The sequence below is a fragment of the Astyanax mexicanus genome, chromosome 4, assembly GCF_023375975.1.
Source record: "Astyanax mexicanus isolate ESR-SI-001 chromosome 4, AstMex3_surface, whole genome shotgun sequence".
NCBI classification, from domain to species: domain Eukaryota; kingdom Metazoa; phylum Chordata; class Actinopteri; order Characiformes; family Acestrorhamphidae; genus Astyanax; species Astyanax mexicanus.
In genome coordinates, this window is record NC_064411.1 from 15,494,099 (window position 1) to 15,515,802 (window position 21,704).

Consider the following 21,704-nt stretch of genomic DNA (forward strand, 5'->3'; position numbering starts at 1 on the left):
CCAAAATATTGGCATTTAATTATTTATTCAAAGGTCTTTGGATACGGCTTTATCAGCCAAAGTCTTGGCATTCAACCATTTAGCCAAAGACATTTGTCTTTGGATTTTAGCGTCTAACCAAAAGTTTTTGGAGTTCACTCTTCGGACAGAAACAGCTTAGCAACCATTTTATTTTTCTATGTTATTAGTGCACTTTTCCAAGCCAACTTAAAGTTCGTTATTAAACTTTCCCTTTCTAGATGTTGGATCATTGGCTTCTGTTACAGTCTGAATAAAATTCCTGTATTTTCTAATATATCAATTTTCATATCATGTCGTATGCAATAATATTACCAAATAAAATTGTATATTAAATTTTTGTAGTAGTGTATTCTTAAAACTAAAACTAAGTAAAAGTAAGTAAGTAAAAGTTGTATCCCCATCATTTAGCCAAACATTGCATTTAATCTTCACATCAAATGATTTAAGATTCTTTTAAACATTTTTTAAAAGAATATTTTAATGTAAAGATATAATATAATATTTGCAACCCTGTAGTAATACATAAACAAGCTTTGACACTTCAGCATCCACTTAGAAACATGGACTCATTAACAACCACTTAGGAACCACAAAGTAACCCACTCAGGAACAGTATCAACAAACAACGCTAATTAAACTTCATTAAACACTGGGCTGTCCAGGGCGCAAATTACCCCTCCTTCCATGGTGACCCTAATGGTGAGAGGCAAAGAAGGGACATCAATGTTGCCAGACCAAATTTCTGCTGGAACCACAAGCTCCTCCATACTGGCACACAGGAGAAGGGTGTCATTTGTGGCATTTGTGGAGATCCCAACAACCTCAAGTTGTTTTTGCGCCTTCACATTTCTGTTAAAAAATAAAGGGCTTATTAGAGACTTTATTTTACACAGTTAAAAATAGTTCCTAAACTGTCTGTTTCTTTGTAGAATCATGAACTCATTAAAAGTTATTTGCATCATAAAATAGTTCCTTAACAACAACAATATTTGTTAACAATACAGGGCCATCTAAAAAAAAAGTTACTTTATTTCAGTAATTCAGTTTAAAATGTGAAACTCATATTATATAGATGTATTAAACACAGAGTGATCTATTTTAAGCGTTTATTTATTTTATTGTTGATGATTTTGGCTTACAAAAAAAAAAAAAATCAGTGTCTCTGAAAATAAGAATATTATATAAGACCAATTGGTACTTGTGGCACTGTGGGCAGTTTGCTAAGTCCTGCTGGAAAATGAAATGCGCAGGTTTTGTATCTGTATCTAACGGAGGGGTGGGTGCGCGCAGGTGAGAGCGTGTGAACTCGCTGAAATGCGTGTCAGTGTGACTTGAGAACACTGACTATAGATCACAGTCAGGTGGATTAAAAATCTTAAACTTATGATTGACTACACCTGTTGCTTTCCATTGAATTAAAAAAACAACTTTCTCTCAGATAAAGTTAATAATATATCTTTCTTAAAGAAAAAAAACTTGTAATTCTCAGGGACCGAGTCTTATTTTTCATGTTTAACTGTTATAGTAGGATAGAGTTCAGTTTGTTAAGGCTTTAATTGTTCCTATTTTTTTATTTTTTTTATTTTATTTTGCACGTTGCAGTTTTAATAGTGCACACTGTTGCTACCAAAAAAGTCACTAGATGGCATTACCATATATATATTAATAAATAATAATAATAATAATAATAATAATAATAATAATAATAAATAATATATTATTTAAATTTTATGAGGCATAAAATAATAAAATGTAAATATATAATAAAAAAGAAAATCGAGAATTGAATCGAATCGTGACCCTCAAATCGGAAATAAAATCGAATCGAGGATTTAGAGAATCGTGACACCCCTACTGATCATCAGTAAATTTTACATTTTATTTGTTAATAAAGGGATCAGTGTCTGGAGGAAGAGTGGAGAGACACACAGTCCAAACTGCTCGAGATCTAGTGTGAAGTTTCCACCAATCAGTGATGGTTTGGAGAGACATGTCATCTGCTGGTGTTGATCCACTGTGTTTTATTATCAAGTCTAAAGTCAGTGCAGCTTTGTTTTCCCACAAAATATTCATGCTTCCCTCTGCTGACAACTTTTATGGAGATGTAGATTTCATTTTCCAGCAGGACTTGAAGTACCAATTGGTCTTATATAATATTCTAATTTTCTGAGACACTGATTTTTGGGTTTTCATTGGCTTTAAGCCATAATCATCAACAATAAAATTAATAAATGCTTAAAATAGATCACTCTGTGTTTAATACATCTATATAATATACAAGTTTCACATTTTGAACTAAATTACTGAAATAAAGTAACTTTATAAAGATATTACATTTTTTTTTAGATGGCCCTATAGGTTGCCAGTGGCTAACTTGGTTTTGTCGCTCTGTTCTGTTAATATGGAGTCAAAAAAGGGTCATAAAGATTTTGAGTTTGTAAAACAGAAGTTGCAAATGTACTGAAACTTGTAACTGCGTTTAAACAACTGCATGCACGAAAATCCAAATCCACAAATTAACTGGAATGTACAAACTTGAAACAGAAAGTAATATTAATAATAATTCAAATGTAAAAATGTGACAAAATATTTTAAATATATATAAATATATATTTTTCAATTTGTAAATCCAGTCTCCTGAACGTGTGAATCAGTACTGCTCAAATGGCTGAAGCTGGGTCAGACCAAAAATCACATGGAATTTGTGAGGTTGTAAATGTGACAGTGGGCGTTTTTCACTGTGGAGCTAAAAATCCTCTCATTCACCTTCTCTGCTGCGTGTGCGAAGCTCTAGCTGCAGTTGCGAATTTTGACCCTGTTTTTACGCCTGATTGATGGACCAATAGGAAAGCTTTATCTGGACCAATCAGATTACGGGGTTTGTTTAACCAATCAGAACACTGGGTGGGTCTCTGCAGGTCGGAGTACTGGGAGTGTCGAAAGGTGTGGGCGTGTCGAAAGTGTGGCCGCCATTTTGGAGTCGGCCACCATGCGCCCCACCGTGGATTTATTTACACTGAGGAAGGAGTTTAATAAAAAGTTTAATAAAAGGAGTTTAATATTCACAACTCTACCAATTTTTACCCGATTTACACACAGTTTGATTTGTTACAAACAGCAGAGATGTAGTAATGATAAACACTGTCAAACATTACAAATACCTGCTTTCATGCTCAAATACTTTATATTATGTTCTAATAATATGAATTAATTTTACATTTATGTACATAGATGCACACACACATATATATACATAATATATATTAATAAATGAATTAATTTATGTACTTAATAATCAGTGTTGGGCACGTTACTTTGAAAAAGTAATTAGTTATAGTTACTCGTTACTTCTCCAAAAAAGTAACTGAGTTACTAACGGAGTTACTCCACTATAAAAGTAATTAGTTACCAGTAAAAGTAACTATCGCGTTACTTTTTATTATTCGCCCGTCAAAAAAAGGAAATCAATTATGCATTTACTATTATTATTAGAAAAATAACAAAAAATAACAAACGAAAATAAACCCAAAATGTTGACAAAAATATAATCTAACGAATTTCAAAAAAATAAAACGAAATTCTCCACACAACCAAAGAAAATTACTAAAACTTGTAATACTGAAAAAAGCGGAAAAACGCGTCTGGGGATGAAATTTAACAAACCAAGCCACACTCAAAAGAAATATGTATATATAAAACAAAATAATGGACAAAAACAACAATTTAATGCCCGTTAAAATGGTATTAATATAACAGCTTCACCAAAAGAGAATAGAGCTTAGATCGTGCCCAAAAAATCCGACCCAGCCGGAGCCCGTGCACATTCTGCCCAAGCCCGAACCATAAACTGTCATTATGAGCCTGACCCGATCCGCCCCATAAACTGTCTGTTTTCGGGCTGATTGAATGAGCGAAATATAATCAGAATTATGTTAATTAACACTGTAACATAGAAGCATAGAACTATTATTTAATTTAAATGATTTTTAAGAACAGCTACACACAATGCTGCAAGTCAAACGCGGAGGCGTTCACGTGCGCCCAGAGCTACGTGATTACAGTTTTCATTTTTATCATAGTTTAATTTTATTTTGTTTTTATTTTTTCTGTTCATTTTAGGGTGGGCTTGCTAGCGCGAGCGCTTTACACAAGAACTAACGGACCACGAGTGCCGCGCGCTCGGCACAACAACTCCCGCTGTACAACTCCGCTGTACAACAGCGCTTATAAATAAATTAAACACAAAAATGAGGGTATTCTATCAGTAATTTCAGTTCGTTTTAGTTAGTTTTATAAACACAAAATACAGTTCGAGATAGTTATGTTTTTCCTTTTAATTACCGTTTTTATTAGATTCAGTTAACACAAATGTTTTTCACTTTCAGTTTTCGCTATTTCGTTCGCTTTAGTGAACAATAATAATTGGTTACTTAGCAACATTGTGATTATCACACCAGAGCTTTATATAAAATAAAAATAGGAGCCCGATTTCGGGTCGGTCCTCAGGTCAGGTGGGATTCGGGCAGAGAATCTAAGCTCTAAAATAGAAAGCAGCAGCACCACAAAAACCGGAGCAGCTAAAAAGAGCTTAACGTCCTTAATTCGGAACTTGGGTTGTCCACGGCAATCACTGAATTGATTAGAGCACGCAAATCGTCACAATTGTGCCTCACTTCACCACGCCAAACCACAGGCACAGCGGCCAGAAGCTCAAGTTCACCGGAGAGAGGAGGGGTTAACCAGGGCAAAGCGAAATAAAAAAAAAAAGTTCATAGAGCTGCTAAAGTACGAGGCTGAAGTTGGTTTGATATTCGCAGCTCCAGATTCGTTTGGCTCGATATTCGCAGCCTCGTATTCCCCGGCTGAAGTTGGTTTGATATTCGCAGCTGCCGCTTCACTGAACCACCGTGAACTAAAGGGAGCGTTCACAAACACCCGCTGTTTATATTAAACACCTCACAGATCAACACTGAAGGAGATAGAATGAAGAAAAGCAGTACATCTGTTTATTAACAATGTAAATATACAATATATTATTAAATATAATTTTGTATATTGTAAAATATTTATTTTAATTACTGAATTTATAATTATATATTACAATAAATAATTAAATATATATTTAATAAATTATATTTTAAAAGCCATTGCGCTCAAAAAATATGAGGCAGATGTTCTAGTGTGATTTTGAAGGACTTTTTCATCTTGGGCCAGACCAAATACACATGATCTGAAGAGTACTAGTCTTCTACTTTAAGGAAAACCTGGAATTAGCCTGGCCCAAGCTGATTTTATACTTTAAAATGAACTGGCAACATGGTATAACGAGCCATAATGCACAATTTTTTTATGTAAAGCTGATGTTCTAGTGTGATTTTGAAGGACTTTTTCATCTTGGGCCAGACCAAATACACATGATCTGAAGAGTACTAGTCTTCTTCTTTAAGGAAAACCTGGAATTAGCCTGGCCCGAGCTGATTTTATACTTTAAAATTAACTGGCAACATGGCATACCGATCCATAAGGCACAAAAAAGTTTAATTTAAAGCTGATGTTCTAGTGTGATTTTGAAGGACTTTTTAATCTTGGGCCAGAACAAATACACATGATCTGAAGAGTACTAGTCTTCTTCTTTAAGGAAAACCTGGAATTAGCCTGGCCCAAGCTGATTTTATACTTTAAAATGAACTGGCAACATAGCATACCGATCCATAATGCACAATTTTTTTATGTAAAGCTGATGTTCCAGTGTGATTTTGAAGGACTTTTTCATCTTGGGCCAGAACAAATACACATGATCTGAAGAGAACTAGTCTTCTTCTTTAAGGAAAACCTGGAATTAGCCTGGCCCGAGCTGATTTTATACTTTAAAATTAACTGGCAACATGGCCTACCGATCCATAATGCACAAAAAAATTGAATATAAAGCTGATGTTCCAGTGTGATTTTGAAGGACTTTTTAATCTTGGGCCAGACCAAATACACATGACCTGAAGAGTACTAGTCTTCTACTTTAAGGAAAACCTGGAATCAGCCTGGCCCAAGCTGACTTTAGACTGCACAATTAATTGGCAACATGGCAGCACAAAAAAAAAAATTATTTAAAGCTGATATTCCAGTATGATTTTGGACTTTTTTTTTCAGACCAAATACACATCAGATGAAGAGTTCTGGTATTCTCAAAATCAATGCTTTATATTCACACTGGAACATCAGCTTTACATAAAAAAAATGTGCTTTATGGATCGGTATTCCATGTTGCCAGTTCATTTTAAAGTATAAAATCAGCTCGGGCTAGGCTATTTCCAGGCTTTCCTTAAAGTAGAAGACTAGTACTCTTTAGATCATGTGTATTTGGTCTGGCCCAAGATTAAAAAGTCCTTCAAAATCACACTGCAACATCAGCTTTACATAAAAAAAAATGTGCTTTATGGATCGGTATTCCATGTTGCCAGTTCATTTTAAAGTATAAAATCAGCTTGGGCCAGGCTAATTCCAGGTTTTTCTTAAAGTAGAAGAATAGAACTCTTCAGATCATGTGTATTTGTTCTGGCCCAACATGAAAAAGTTCTTCAAAATCACACTTGAACATCTGCCTCATATTTTTTGAGCGCAATGGCTTTTAAAATATAATTTTATTAAATATATATTTAATTATTTATTGTAATATATAATTATAAATTCAGTAATTAAAATAAATATTTTACAATATACAAAATTATATTTAATAATATATTGTATATTTACATTGTTAATAAACAGCTGTACTGCTTTTCTTCATTCTATCTCCTTCAGTGTTGATCTGTGAGGTGTTTAATATAAACAGCGGGTGTTTGTGAACGCTCCCTTTAGTTCACGGTGCTTCAGTGAAGCGGCAGCTGCGAATATCAAACCAACTTCAGCCAGGGAATACGAGGCTGCGAATATCGAGCCAAACGAATCTGGAGCTGCGAATATCAAACCAACTTCAGCCTCGTTGCTAAAGTAACGTGCAGTAACGGGGTGTCGGAAATGGTAACGACGTTATAGTTACAGTCATAGTAATTAGTTAGATTACTCGTTACTGAAAAAAAGTAACGGCGTTAGTAACGCCGTTAGTTTTAACGCCGTTACTCCCAACACTGTTAATAATATGCTGTACCATATGTCTGTCTTTGTTCAAGAGCATAATATAAAGTATTTCAGCATGAAATGCAGTTTTAGTACATTTGTGACTTCTGTTTTACAAACTCAAAGTCTGTATGACACTTTTTTGACTCCATATTATTTCATTTACACACCATTTTACTTGACTTACTATCTTTATCTATCTTTGACAGTGTTGTGTGAACTATGATTTTTCAAATTGATGTTTCATTTCATGATGTCTCTTAATATTAAACTCCTTAATTACGGCAACTTTTAGACTCTTTGGCCCGTTTTTCTGCGCTAGAAATGCGCACTCTCTCCGCTTTTAGACTCTTTGGCCCGTTTTTTCTGCACTAGAAATGCGCACTCTCTCCGCTTTTAGACTCTTTGCCCCGTTTTTCTGCGCTAGAAATGCGCACTCTCTCCGCTTTTAGACTCTTTGCCCCGTTTTTCTGCGCTAGAAATGCGCACTCTCTCCGCTTTTAGACTCTTTTGCCCTGTTTTTCTGCGCTAGAAATGCTCACTCTCTCTGCTTTTAGACTCTTTGCCCTGTTTTTCTGCGCTAGAAATGCGCACTCTCTCCGCTTTTAGACTCTTTGGCCTGTTTTTCTGTGCTAGAAATGCGCACTCTCTCCGCTTTTAGACTCTTTGGCCCGTTTCTGACACCTAGCGTTCAAACTTTAAATCGCACATTATAAAAACCTGCTTAACAGCGGGCCAACTTTCATTCTATTTCTAAAATACCTTTGGACACCCCTGCCATGGTGGGAAGAAAACTCTGTAACAAGTTTCTCTGCTTCGGGTTCTGTAAAAGGCAGCTTGATGTATGTTGGACCCAGATGGTTTGTAACTGCTTTACATCATAAAGTGGATTTCAAACGTGATTTTGAGGGCACTATAAACACCCACAATGCATCATGATTTACAGCTAACAGCGCAGCTTACTACGCAAGCTTTATCAGCATTTCTTTAGAATATAAGGAAGGTGTGTGTGTTTGTGTGTGTGTGTTGAAACCTGGATTCATACAATGGCTTAAAGCACGGCTCAGCCAATCTGGAATTTGTGTTAATGCAACCGGTGCTAGCACATGATACTGATGTAATGTCCGATTCTTAGTGGACTAAATAGTCTCTCCCTATATAGCGCTATACTAATGAGGGGTTAGGGAGCCATTTTTTGTATTTTAACCTACTCCGTAAACCACTCACTTTAATGACTTTTCCCCTGGAGAATATAATATCCTCTCCGTTCAATGGCTCTTCAGGGTCTTTAGAATTGGGGTTGGTAGCAGCGAGCCTCTAATTTGGGTGAGACGGATACGTTGGCTGCTTTGTATACTACCGTGGATGGTGTGAAGAATAACTGGTCCTCTTTCTAACAAGAAGTCAAATTAGAATTTTTTATGAAGTACAACATTCCTTCATCTATGCCGTCACAATCTGCATCTTTCAGATGAGCAAGTACAAAGTGTTCGCCATCTGACAACACACAAGTTACTATGACTTTACTCGCCTTTGCTACTACCATGCCTTCCACCGTCTCCTAGCTCTCTGCCCTTGTCACCACGTGTTTTGCAGTGCATTTCACTTTCATGGGAGCCTCCCTGTTGTAGGGTGCTGGCCGTGAAAACATTCTGTGGAAACAAAAGAGCAGAAACAGATAATTATGATTTTGTTTTTGCAGTTTTATTAATAACGTTTCAGCTTCACTCACTACATTGTATTACCCACGATTCAACTATGAAATATGCAAAGAGAGAACAAACCATAATGGTAAATTGTTTTGGGACAACGTGATGCCTTTTCGCTGTCATAATTGATTAAAAAAATATATAATAATATGAAAATAAACTGAAAAAAAAATATTTTCATTGTTTGGTAGAGATGAATGGCGTTGTTTCTACCCGGACACTTAAAAAGCATTTTCGAGGAGGAAATAAGGGCCTGGAAGAGAGCCTACCCTCTTCCAATCTCCGCTGTTACATCAGCAAACCTCTAGAGGAGTCCAAAATGAATGGGGCTGAATGCAGTTAATTGGTTATTATAAATATTAAAGCAGAATGAAATTGTTTAAGAGGTGGAATATAGTAAATGCGCACAGTAAACTATAAGAAGTGCTAAAACTGCTGTCTCTCTTCTATATTGTCTCTCAGCTCTTATCACTTTCGCCTCTTTTCAGCAGCTTATAGTTAGTCAATAATGGCTACAGTGTAATATGGCCACAGACAGGGGCAATGGTAGTCTAATGGCTAAATTAGGTCAATTAAAGGAGGAAAATATTATTTCTAGGATTTTAATGTTAATTTCAGGGGCATAAGAACATCTGAATGAAGGTGAAAAGCTAAAACTCTGCAACATGAGCTGGATGAACTCTATACCATGAAAGCTGAAGGGGCATTTGTTAGGTCCAGACAAAGGTGGATTGAAAAGGGGGAAAAAATTCTGCATATTTTTTTAATTTGGAGAAATCTCATTTTACAAATAATTTAATCCAGCAACTAAATATTGATGGGGTGGTTACTAAAATAGGATCCTACTAAAATAGGTAAATATTGTCTGCACTTTTACAGTAATGTATATACATCTAGATACTGTTTAAGTTCTGCGGGTGTATTCCTAAATTCTCTGCCTAGTGGTAAATCTATTAATCTATATCAAAAGGAATATTGTGATGATACTATTATTTTAGAAGAAGTCATCGAATCATCTAAAAAAGATCCTAAAAGACCAAAATGTCTGTTAAATAATGACTATAAAATATTAGCTCTAATATTTGCCAAAAGAATTAAAGATTTGATGGATATAATTATTAATGAAGCTCAATCAGGTTTTTATTGAAAAATGGATACATTTCAAATAACATTAGATTCATTTTGGATTTGTTAGATTATTCAGCTTTATGCTCTGATAATAATCTTATTCTCTTTCTGGATCTTTATAAAGCATTTGATTCTATTGAACATGCGTTTATTTTTCATTCTTAAGACAAATTTGGTTTTGGAGATTATTTTGATAAAGCTGTCAGAATTATGTTTAATAAAGAAAATTGTTCTGTTAAATTCAAATCCGGCACCTCACCTAGATTTGAGATACAGTGTGGTATCAGACAAGGCTGCCCAATTTCCCTGTGACTTTTTTTACTTTTAACATTTTCATATTAAATCAAGCAATTTAAAAAGGTATCGCTGTTGCAGACAAGGAAATAGTAATTGATCAATTATCAGATGACACTGCACTCTTTTTGAGAGACTTTAGTCAGGTACCCATTGCTATAAGATTGTTGCAGAGTTTCTCAGCAGCCTCTGGTCTTCATCTGAATATTGACAAATGTGAATTACCAATAAAAGTCTATCTGGTACAAGAAACTGGCGGCATACCAATAAGGAATAAGTGACATATATAGGAATTGTTATTTGCAAGAATCAAGAAATGAGAAGTAAAGTCAACTTTGATTTACCTTTCACAAAATGAAGAAGAAATTAAACTGCTGGCTTTTATGGGTCTTGTCTTTAAGATGTAGGGTTCTACTAACTAAAACTGAGGGAATTTCAAGACTTACCTATGCAGCATATTCTTTAGATGTCCCTGACCAAATCGCTAAGACTATTGATAATACTTTATTTATCCTTATGTGGAAAAATAAATTACATTACATTAAAAAAAAGTTATTATGAATACTTATAAATCTGGTGGCTTAAATTTCTCTACTCTTAATAACACTTTTGAAATAAATTGGATAAAACACTTTATCAAAAATCCAAATTAATGATGGAACTTTATACCTGCATATATCTTTTCTAAATTAGGAGAACTTCAATCTATCCTACTTTGTAATTTTAACATAGCTAAACTTCCTTTAAAATGATCTAACTTTATCTAACTTACTCCTCACCCATATTTTATTTGGAATAATTATAATATATTATAGAAGAACAAATCATTAGTTTTCAGCTGGTGGTTCTCTGCAGGCATTTCGCTGGTAAATCAGTTATTTAACCCCCTCCCCCCAATTCTTATGTAACTTATATGTATGTTGCTGTATGTTGGTATATTTTGCACTTGCTTGAATTGTTTCCGTGATTCTCAATAAAAAAAAAGAAAATCCAATGTTAAGATTTTCTTTTTGAACAACCAGCTTTACTTAATTTAATAATTATTATTTTACTGTTTTGTGAGTAATATCTAGCTATGTTGAATCATTTAACTGAGGGCTCTGTGGGAAGAGCATAAACGTCGCGGTTAGCACAGTGGCTAATCTGACAAAAAAAAATCTAGCTATCTTCGTGGCTGTGTAAAATGTAATCACACAGCATAGCTAGCTACATGTTTAGTCACAAAATCAAAGTGTTATCCATCATCAGCAGTATTTAAACAGATTTACTGATTTACTGTTCATGGCATTCACAAAGCTTTATAGGGTACACCAGTTTATCCATTATTCACAGAATTTAACCTCAGCAGTAGTATTTAATGTGCATTAAGTGCAGTACAAAAATGTTCAACCATGCTAAACTTTGGTAGGATAGGTCTGACTGTGGAACATCATCTAAGTGCTTTTTTTAAATGTCAAATGAGCATTGATGTGCCTTTTGGTTTTTAGTGTTTTGGGTGGAGGAGTCAGAAAGAGGTGGAGCCAGGATTAAGTTGAACCAGGCGGTGGAGCCAGTAGAGCCATGATGAAGAACAAAATTTAGGTGGAGCAAGGATTGGGGCCAGGACAAGATGGTGCCGTGGTTAGGTGGAGCAAGAATTAGGTGGAGCCTTACTACTCCATTCACTGATTTATGCATCATCAGTAGTATTTAAACAGATTTGCTACAATTATATACACCTTAGCAACCACCTGGAATACCTTAGCAACTTCCTAACAACAGCTTAGCAACCACTTTAGAAATTATAGCAACTGCCTAGCAACCAGTTAGCAACCACCTGGAAAACGTTAGCAACTGCCTAGCAACCACTTATCAACACATTCCTATATCAGGCAGCATTCCACCATGTTTTTGAAACATGTTTTTTGGAACTTTTTGGAATTTAACATTTAAATGTATCATAACAGCATAGCAACCACTCTTCACACTCTTCAGACAGAAACAGCTTAGCAACCATTTTAACTTTTCAACATTATCAGCGTACTTTTCCAAGCCAACTTAAAGTTCCTTCACGAACTTTGCCTTTTCTAGTTCGAATTACAGTTTTAATGTGATTTTAAAATGGTAATTGCGATTTTTCATATCTTACATACAGACATTTTTTTAATCTAAAATATGCAAAAACGCTGCTCAATTCTTAAGCGTTTATCAGTCTTATACTGGTTACTGGCGCCTCCCAGTCAGAAACTTGCGTTCTGGATTATAATCCACTGTCCAAGTTTCTCCGCGGCTATGTTTACACATGGTCAGAGCGTGATATGAACGTACAAGCTTGTAAACAATGTTTTGAATCACTGATCACTGACTTCTGAATAGAGTAAGTCGATTCTACGCTCAACCAAAAGCAGCTGAACACCACACAGATCACATGATAATTCACTATATCAGCGGAGTTTAAATGTTCTAAATTACTGACTTACACACACTTTTTTTATAAAGTAAATTAATTTACTTTACTAAAAAGCAAAGAAAGCATGCCTGTATTTTTCTACAGTAAACAGGTGTTATACGGTAAAGACACTAGCATGTCTGCTACTGTAAGCTGATTGGTTTGTGAGCTAATGCTGGAATTGCATCTAGCTTTAAAATGCTTGTAACTGGAGTTTATAAAATATATGTCTGTTGTGCTGAAACATTTGATATAGTTCTGTGTTGAGAACACAAGTACATATAAAATATTCAGACATTTATAAACAGATCTTAATCAGTTGCTTCATATGCACCCATTCATTTTAGCAGTAGGGACTTACTGCAAGTAGGTATTCTCATCTGTAGAGATTCTCTGGCATGGCATTGCTAGTTCTCATGTGTTTAGTTCTTGTGATAAACGTGTTTTTGGAAAGCAGCCAGGTAAGTCTGCGATTTCCCGTGGTGAAAAATAGTGAATATGTGACTGTGTTGCTAATCAGTCGTGTAGTGTGAAAGTCTAGCCAACTGAACAACTCATAGTTACACATAACTACAACTCACAATTAAAACGTGACAATATTTATAAAATGTCTCGCGGGAAGAAAAATCAGTTTAGTGTGGACTTTTTAAGAGGGATCTGGCAACCCAGTAGTGATACAGTGAGTGTGGTCGCTGAGCAGTGAGAGCAGCTCTCAGCAGAAGATGAAAATTCGGACATTTGTATACAACAGAGGTCACTAATGGGCGGACCCCGGTCCGGGTCCGGACCCAAACGCACCCGAACCTACTGAGAAGGATTTAAAGTGGACATGAAACATTTCAAGTATTTAGTTTAATTCACAAGATGTATTTTCACTCTAACAAATCTGATAAGTTTAGAAGTTGTCAGTGAAGCAGAATTAAAATAATAAGCAATCTAAATGTCATTTTTTAAGTAAGGGCAGCGCCATCTTGTCCCAGCGCTGAAAGTGACGTCACGAGGTTGGTTCTCGAACGCCTCACTACTATAATCTATGACTCTACCGTAAATAAATCCCTCAATAGATAATAAAGTCCAAACCAAAACTCAATGCAGAGCGGAGGGGGACTTTTGTATTGCCCCTGTGTGTAGTAATACTGGGAGTAGTGAATTTTAATAGGATGAGGAATGAGAAATATTTACTTTCACTTTCATACCTCTCCTCTGACAGCTGTTCTTCAGCGGTGGCTAGCTGGCGCTGAAGCGCGAGAATCCTCCGGTTAGCTGCAACGCTAGGGGTTAGTGGCGAGCACTTTCTAGACCAGGACTATGTGAAGGAGAGGGGTTTGAGTCAGGAGCATTAGCGCCGGATAAATAAGCTGCAGTCCAAGGCTTTTTTCCTCCGTTTTTTATTTTTCCTCTGATCAGCTGGGATGTACAGACCGTCCGACTGAGGGTCACGTTACTATGAGAGCAGCAGCTGTGAGCCGCACGGAAAGAGAACAACGCGCTCACCCAGCAGAGCAGCGAGAGGTACCGTTACCGAAAGTCTAGATAAACTGACAATTAAAAGATAACATAGCCAGCGTTAGCTACTTTTCTAGCTATCTTACCATAGCTAGCCAACGCTAGTTAACTAGCTAACGCTAACTAGATGAAGCTAAGTACCCAGTAAGCTTTCTAACTTCTAAACTGAACGGTTTATCAACCAAACAGCGCCTGTGTGTTTCAATATCCACTTAAATCATGTACGTTTTATTCAGTCTTAATGAACTCTGGACTTTACAGGTTAAATAGCTAAATGTATATAAACTAGCTGGTTAACTGGATGGCAGTACCTGCTGTTGACGGGCTGCAGGGTTTCTGCACGGCTCCATGTAGAGAGAGAATAGACACTCCAAAAACGTCTCTCTCTCAGAAAAGCATCTGAAAAGTCCTGCTCAGGTTTATACAGGAAAGATCTCTGAGTAAATGCTCCATGTTAGCCTAGTTCAGCTTCGTCTTCATCCATAATCTCCACAAACAACAAGCTCTTTTACGCTAGCTCTGTAACTGGGCTCTTAAACCAACCAACCTCCTGACGTCACCAGTGCTGCACGGGCAACATGGCGGCGCCCTGGCTCAAATGTAACAAACATAAATATATTATAATTTAGTGTGTAAACATTTTATATAAAAAATCCTCCCCAAATAAATTCCATTATATTTAATCCCTTAGAAAACTTGTACAAACTGAAATGTTTCATGTCCCCTTTAAATATGTGGGCCCACTCTAAAGAATACACTCATAAAGAACAGAATTATAGATGAAATTAACAGAACTAAACGGTGCAGGTCTGGTTCGGAGCTTAATGTCCGCTTTACTCTTACGAGCAGAAATAAGAGTTTCAGATTTACCTCAGATTCAGTGAATATGAGCGGGAGCAGAGCGCGGGGTCCTGCAGCACGGAGCGTTTTCCCTCAGAGGAACTCTGATCCACGCGGGGACTCAGAGCGCTCTCTGGTTAGCAGTGTTAGCGGTCCTGGTGTTCAGTGGAGGCGGAGAGAGCGCGAGTCAGTCCGGGGAACAGTCTGTCGGAGCGGCGCTGCAGCGGAGAGTTCACGGCTAGCGCAGAGCAGCTAATACACGAGGCTAAACACAGCTAGCCGAGCTGGCTAAGCTAACAGTGCTAACAGAACTTTACTTATAGAGAGATTATCCCAGCTTTATCCACCAGCTCACTCTCAGTATGGACTTCAGTGTCCTTAAAATTACCGGTTAGTTTAATTAATACTGATTATTAGTGAATTTAGTTCAGCCTTTGAGGAACTTTTTCCTCCTCGCCTCTCCCGCGCTGCTACTCCCGCATCTCCGCTGTTCTCTCTCGTCCCGTGGGCGGGCCCGTTCCAATCCTCTACTCCACCCTCACCTGTACACTTCTCCCTCAGTAGATCCCTTAAACACTTTTAAGTAACCTTCTTGCATTAACACAGAAAATAAATGAAATATGTACTCTGTACTGCTTTTCTTTTCTTTTTAAACTATTTACACCAATACAATGACTATTTTGCACAATAATAATAGTCATTAAAACAGCAAATGCTACATTTGTACATTTAGCTAGGCTAGCTACCAATAATAATAGTCAGTAAAACATGAAATGCTTTGTTTATACATTTGGTCAGTAAAATAGCAAATGCTGTGTTTGGATATTTAACTAGACTAGCTTCCAATAATAATGGTCGGTAAAACAGGAAATACTTTGTTTGGACATTTACCTACACTAGCTACCAATAACAATGGTCAATAACTCAAATGTAGAATTTGGTAATTAAGTGTAGTTGGTGAATGACTGCTCTTCAAAAAAACAAAACAACACAACCCACAAGCACTCACAATAAAGAATTTTATAAACATATGAATACAAGTTAAACACGTTACTCTACCTTTGGAAGTAATTGTATATTTAACCCTTTTAAGCCTGAACCATTAAAAATATATATATTTCAATCTTAAGTTGACTTTTATGTTTCACTCCAATTTCAGACTGGATTTCTCTGCTGGGCACCTTTGAGTATTTAACAAATAATAACATGAGACAATCTCAGGCCTATAGGTTTCATGTCAAACATATGTTGAGAAAACACAATGAGATTGCAGATCTGCAATATAAAAGCCGTTTATTAAAACACACAGATGAGTAAATATAGAGGTGAAACAATATAAAGATAATAGTTTGTAGAGGATAAAAATAGTTAAGAAACTAAATGATTTGGATATTCTTAATAAATTTGGAGATTAAAAAACCTTCAGCAACATATACTCAATTAGGAAAAGATAAGAGAGTATAAAACTTGAGTAATACAACAACCAAATATCCATCTATATCTCTCTATGGTAACAGATTTTTAATCAGAACGACTGAACCATAGACCAACGAGAACACCAGCAGAGGGAATGAATGAGCCTGCAACCTTACTGCGCTACACAAACCTGGAGTGGGTTGATTTCAGTATGGGAACTACAGCTTGAGCGTTTTATTTAACCTCTGTAAAGGATTTTGTTGGCCTCTCTGCGGGGTCTGGATGCTCCTCCGGTCCACACAGCAGTACCCAGCACAGTGTCGTCTCTTTGTGGATCTGGGTCTCACTTTTGTTGAGTTCCTCAGGTGGTGTTTTCACTTCTTCTTTCTTACAGATGGGTCTAGCAGTAAATAGCATTAAGCTAAGCTATGCTTAGCTTGGGGAACTGAGGACGGCTTCCACAGAGTTAAAACAGAGATACTAGAAATTAATAGAAATAATCAAATCTGCATATACTAGAAAATAAATTAAAAGCATTCAAATCATAAGCTCTGAAGATTTGGTCCTAAACATTTAGTTGCAAGCTAATAATCCTTTTCTACTCCTAACAACTATGACATCTAAATTTTACAGACTAAGTTTTTTTCCCTTCTTCAGAACTGAACTCCTACAGTAACTACCCTAAGCACTGAGCTGTGTCTCACAAAGAATGTCCTGGAACATCTAACATACGAGAAAACATAACAGGGAATTTAATAAACATCATCTCTGGATAAGATTCATTTTGCAGAACCTGTAAAATCCATTGTTAAATTCAGTTTTCTGGTAGAACGTGTCCCAAGTGATAAAGTTAAACATTTGTGTAGGTTAAGGTGTTCTGTCTGAAAGGTGTACGATTCGCACTTTTAATTGAAACAGATTTGGGATAGTTTTCTATCCTGTGAGAATGCGCTGGTGTTTTTTGAGATCACTCTGAACAGTAATACGGTTTCTCTCCTGTGTGAATGTGCTGGTGATTTTGAAGAATACTCTTTTTATTAAAACTTTTCCCACAGTCTGTGCAGTGATACGGTTTCACTCCTGTGTGAATGCGCTGATGTATTTTGAGTTTACTCTGTTGAGTAAAACTTCTACCACACTCTGAGCAGTAATACGGTTTTTCTCCTGTGTGAATGCGCTGGTGTTTTTTGAGATTACCCTGATCAGAAAAACTCCTCCAACAGTCTGAGCAGTAATACGGTTTCTCTCCTGTGTGAATGCGCTGGTGATTTTGAAGAATACTCTTTTTATTAAAACTTTTCCCACAGTCTGAGCAGTGATACGGTTTCTCTCCTGTGTGAATGCGCTGATGTATTTTGAGATTACTCTGTTGAGTAAAACTTCTCCCACACTCTGAGCAGTAATACGGTTTCTCTCCTGTGTGAATGCGCTGGTGTTTTTTGAGATTACCCTGTTCAGAAAAACTCCTCCCACAGTCTGAGCAGTGATACGGTTTCTGTCCTGTGTGAATGCGCTGGTGTTTTTTTAGAGTATTCTGTTTATTAAAACTCTTCCCACAGTCTGAGCAGTAATATGTTTTCTCTCCTGTGTGAATGCGCTGGTGGTTTTTGAGACTACTCTGTTGAGTGAAACTCCTCCCACAATCTGAGCAGTGATACGGTTTCTCTCCTGTGTGAATGCGCTGGTGTTTTTTAAGAGTATTCTGTTTAGTAAAACTCCTCCCACAGTCTGAGCAGTGATACGGTTTCTCTCCTGTGTGAATGCGCTGGTGTACTTTGAGAGTACTCTGTCTAGTAAAACTCTTTCCACAGTCTGAGCAGTGATACGGTTTCTCTCCTGTGTGAATGCGCTGGTGGTTTTTGAGAGTACTCTGTTTAGTAAAACTCTTGGCAGAGTGCTGATGTTTCTCCATGTTGGGACTTGGCTTCATTTGTCTGTTAAATGTATCAAACTGTTTCTGCGTGTTCTGGAGATTCTTCTGGACGGCTTTTGCTTCACCTCTTTCAGCAGTTTAACATTGCTCTTTGTCTGTCCTGGTTGTTGGTGAAGAATTTCAGGAGAAGATTTTCATTTCTGGAAAAAACAAAAAAAAAATGTTTTCATTTCTGGGAAAAACAAAGAAAAATGCAATTGAATATTAAGAGTACAAGCAGGTCAATTAACTGAAGAGAACTGCCCAAATCACTTACACTATACTGATAAAAGTATTGAGACATCTTCATTTACCATAAAAGCTTCTGTACTTTTATCCCATTCTAAGTCCATAGTGTAAAGGGGTGCTGGTGGTCCTCCATCCACTAGAAGGTGGCCACCTTTTGTCACTCACAATAATCAGTCTGACACCTGTTTAGTGCCTTTATAAGGACTGCCCACTGTTTAGACAGACAATCTTGATTCTGTTTTGGTCTCACTGGAAGCTGAGAACTTAAAGAGAGTGATGTTACCCTCTAATCTGAAGCTTTGAGGCATGTGCCAAAAAAACCCAGACACACATTGGTTCAAATCACTCTGCTGATGGTTGATTCATTCTAGATTGATCATGTGACCAATGATGTCCAAAGCTTTTTCCTTCACACCAATTTATAAAATTTCCCCCCACATTAGCTTCAGACTAACAGTGATATGCACTCCTGAAGTCCTGAACATCATAATGGACCATCCTAATTTCTGTATAGCAGGGTACTTCACACTTATAAAACATTTGAAAACTCATATGCAAATGTCAGTTTCAAACTAATTAATTGTTTAAAAAAAGTATTTGTTTAAGAGTTTATTTGTTAATGGGATGGTAAAAACTTTTAAAACTTTTACAAAATGAGTCCAGCAAGCATTCTCATTCTACTACAAAATATTAGCCAATTCTGAAAGAATGTTTTGTACATATTAAAGGAAGAACTTACTGATGTTGGAGAATACTTTTGCCAGTTTATATCCAGTTCAGTGTAGAAATATGAGACTGTTGCTTGAGCCACTTCAAACTACCCCAACAAATAGCACTTACCAAATTTTACTCAAAGGTCAGAACTATTGTGTACGTTTACATGCAGCCTAATAATGCACTAACAATCAGATTACTGGCTCAATCGGAATAGAGCACGTCCATGTAAATAGGCCATTCTGAATACAATTTTTATCCGATTGAACGAGGTGGATAATCCTTTAAATAATCCGATACAAAGAAGAACAACAGCCTTGTAAACACCTGTACCCGATTACATCCCCAATCAGAATGTTTAAGTACGTTTGCGCATGCACCACAGCGTTTAAGGGACACTCTTAAAAAATAAAACAGTTCGCTTTGAGATTAAAGTTTTATATTTGAAGAGGAGATATATTTGTATTATTATAGGTAAATTTAACATTAACCACTTTAGCTGCAGTTTAGGAGCAGAGCAGAGGGAAACGAGCACTCATGAGCTGTTAAATAATCACCATCAGTTATCTGCATGTAAGATGCTGATTATTAATGCTGTAGTGTTACATTTAGTGTCCAGATTTTCTCGTGGCAGCCTCCCAGAAGACCTGCGCAGAATTTTTTGTTCCTTTCGTTCCATGTAGTTCATATGTAATTTAAAATTGAATAATAAACTTTAATTACTGAAAATGAACTGAATAAGATGAGCTTTCACTTAATTGATCAATAGTACCATTTTGACCACCCCAAAGAGAAGCACGTACTCCTTGTATTAAATAATCAATGCTTCACTTTGTGATGGTCACCATGGGTATTCAAATTATTTTTTTACTGACAAAATTTACCATGTAAGTTAACGCTGTTCAGAAATTTACACCAAATTGACATAACCTTTTTAACACTGTATGTAATAAATGCTAAAGTTGTACCAGATGGACTTGGTCCTCACTGTTGATGGCAAACTGCAAGTGATGCCCCAACTTGTTGGCACTTACATTTCAATTTAGGTAAGATGGCTACAGTTAAGAGGGACACTCAGAGATAGAAATGTGCACCAGTTTATCAGAAAAATGTATTTCGTTGTTAGTCACTTCAAACTACCCCAACAAATAGCACTTACTAATTACTATTGAAAGGTCGGTGCCGTTGATTCCAGTAGAAACTTTTTTAATATCTAAATTTCGTTAAAAATAATATGGTTACATTTTCTTTACGTTTACTTTCTTGATGTCCTGCAGGTTCTTGAAAAGGAGATCGTACTGCAGCAGATCTTGTTTGTTGCTCACCTTGTCTAAAGTCTTACTATTTATGTATTCTAAAAGCTTTCCATAAATTGAGGTCATTCACAGCTCCTCCCTGTAAAATCACTCTGACATCACAATGGACCATCCTGATTTCTGTATAGAAGGGTACTTCACACTTGTAAAAGCGTTTGAAAATTCATATGCAAATTAAAGTTTTAAACTAAACTAATAATTATAAAATACAAAGCATTTGTTTGAGTTTATTTGTTAATAGGATGGTAAAAACTTGTTCAAATGAGTCCAGCAAGCATTCTCATTTTACTACAAAATAGTAGCCAATTTAGACAGAATTTTTGTACACATTAAAGGAAGAAGTTACTGATGTTGAGACTATTTGGGCCAGATTATATCTGGTTCTGTGTAGAAATAAAACAAACTTCCCTGGTTGATTGAGTCACTTAATCCTCCTATTATGTTTGGGGTCAATTTGACCCCTTTCAATGTTTAATGCATTTATGTAAGTAGTTAATCTCATTTTATTTTCCTTTTTATTTATATATTTGGTGAAACTCTGTTTAATAAAACCAAAGTAAAACAAACTACCCAAATAAAACAATTCTTGGTTTAAACAATTAGTATGAAACACTCAACTGAGAAAACACACCTCCAATAAGAGGTAAAACACCCAGGTAAACAGTTCAAGCGCTTTTTGTTGGGCCGGTACGTTGGTGCACTTATAACTTCACTCAGTCAGCGAAAGCGAAAGTGAATCGAATGAGTCAACCGAGTCAGTTGATTCGTTACTCACGGTTCACACAGAGCTCACGGAGGTGGCGTCCTCAGTAGCCATGGCAACAGACTCGCGGTTCCCGGTGCTCCCGGTAGGAGCGCAGCAGTCCCCAGCACTCACAGCGGGAGACGACGCAGTGCACGAGCGCCGGGAAGATCAGAACACCCTCCGTGTTCAACTCACACGCGAGGTCCGGCCGAGCTGCTGCAGACAGGCGCGAGGAAACTCAGCAGCAGCAGCTCTCAGTCCGCGGAGAATCGCCTTTACTCCACAGTCCGGCTGAACTGCCTCTTCAGAGGTTCCG

The 21,704-nt window shown here is 36.7% G+C and overlaps 2 protein-coding genes across 6 annotated transcripts in view; both read right to left on the reverse strand.

The window, feature by feature from the left end:
* LOC125801430 (zinc finger protein 239-like) overlaps nt 1-21,704 on the reverse strand; it is a 269,977-nt gene that overhangs the window by 199,542 nt on the left and 48,731 nt on the right. The window contains exon 1 of one of the 2 annotated variants that reach the window (XM_049478163.1): nt 21,419-21,438. The exons of the other annotated variant lie outside the window; for it this stretch is intronic. The gene's annotated coding sequence lies outside the window, so the exon portion shown is untranslated. Of the gene's footprint in view, nt 1-21,418; nt 21,439-21,704 lie in introns of those variants that run through there. 2 annotated transcript variants of the gene reach the window in all.
* Nucleotides 16,313-21,704, reverse strand: part of LOC125801362 (zinc finger protein 239-like) — a 196,717-nt gene continuing 191,325 nt past the window's right edge. For 2 of the 4 annotated variants that reach the window (XM_049477967.1, XM_049477969.1), the window contains exon 2: nt 16,313-18,525. In XM_049477967.1, coding sequence (XP_049333924.1) covers nt 17,420-18,382 — 963 coding nt within the window. In that variant the 5' untranslated portion in view covers nt 18,383-18,525 and the 3' untranslated portion in view covers nt 16,313-17,419. Of the gene's footprint in view, nt 18,526-21,418; nt 21,504-21,704 lie in introns of those variants that run through there. The other 2 variants (XM_049477968.1, XM_049477970.1) reach the window with 2 other exon arrangements.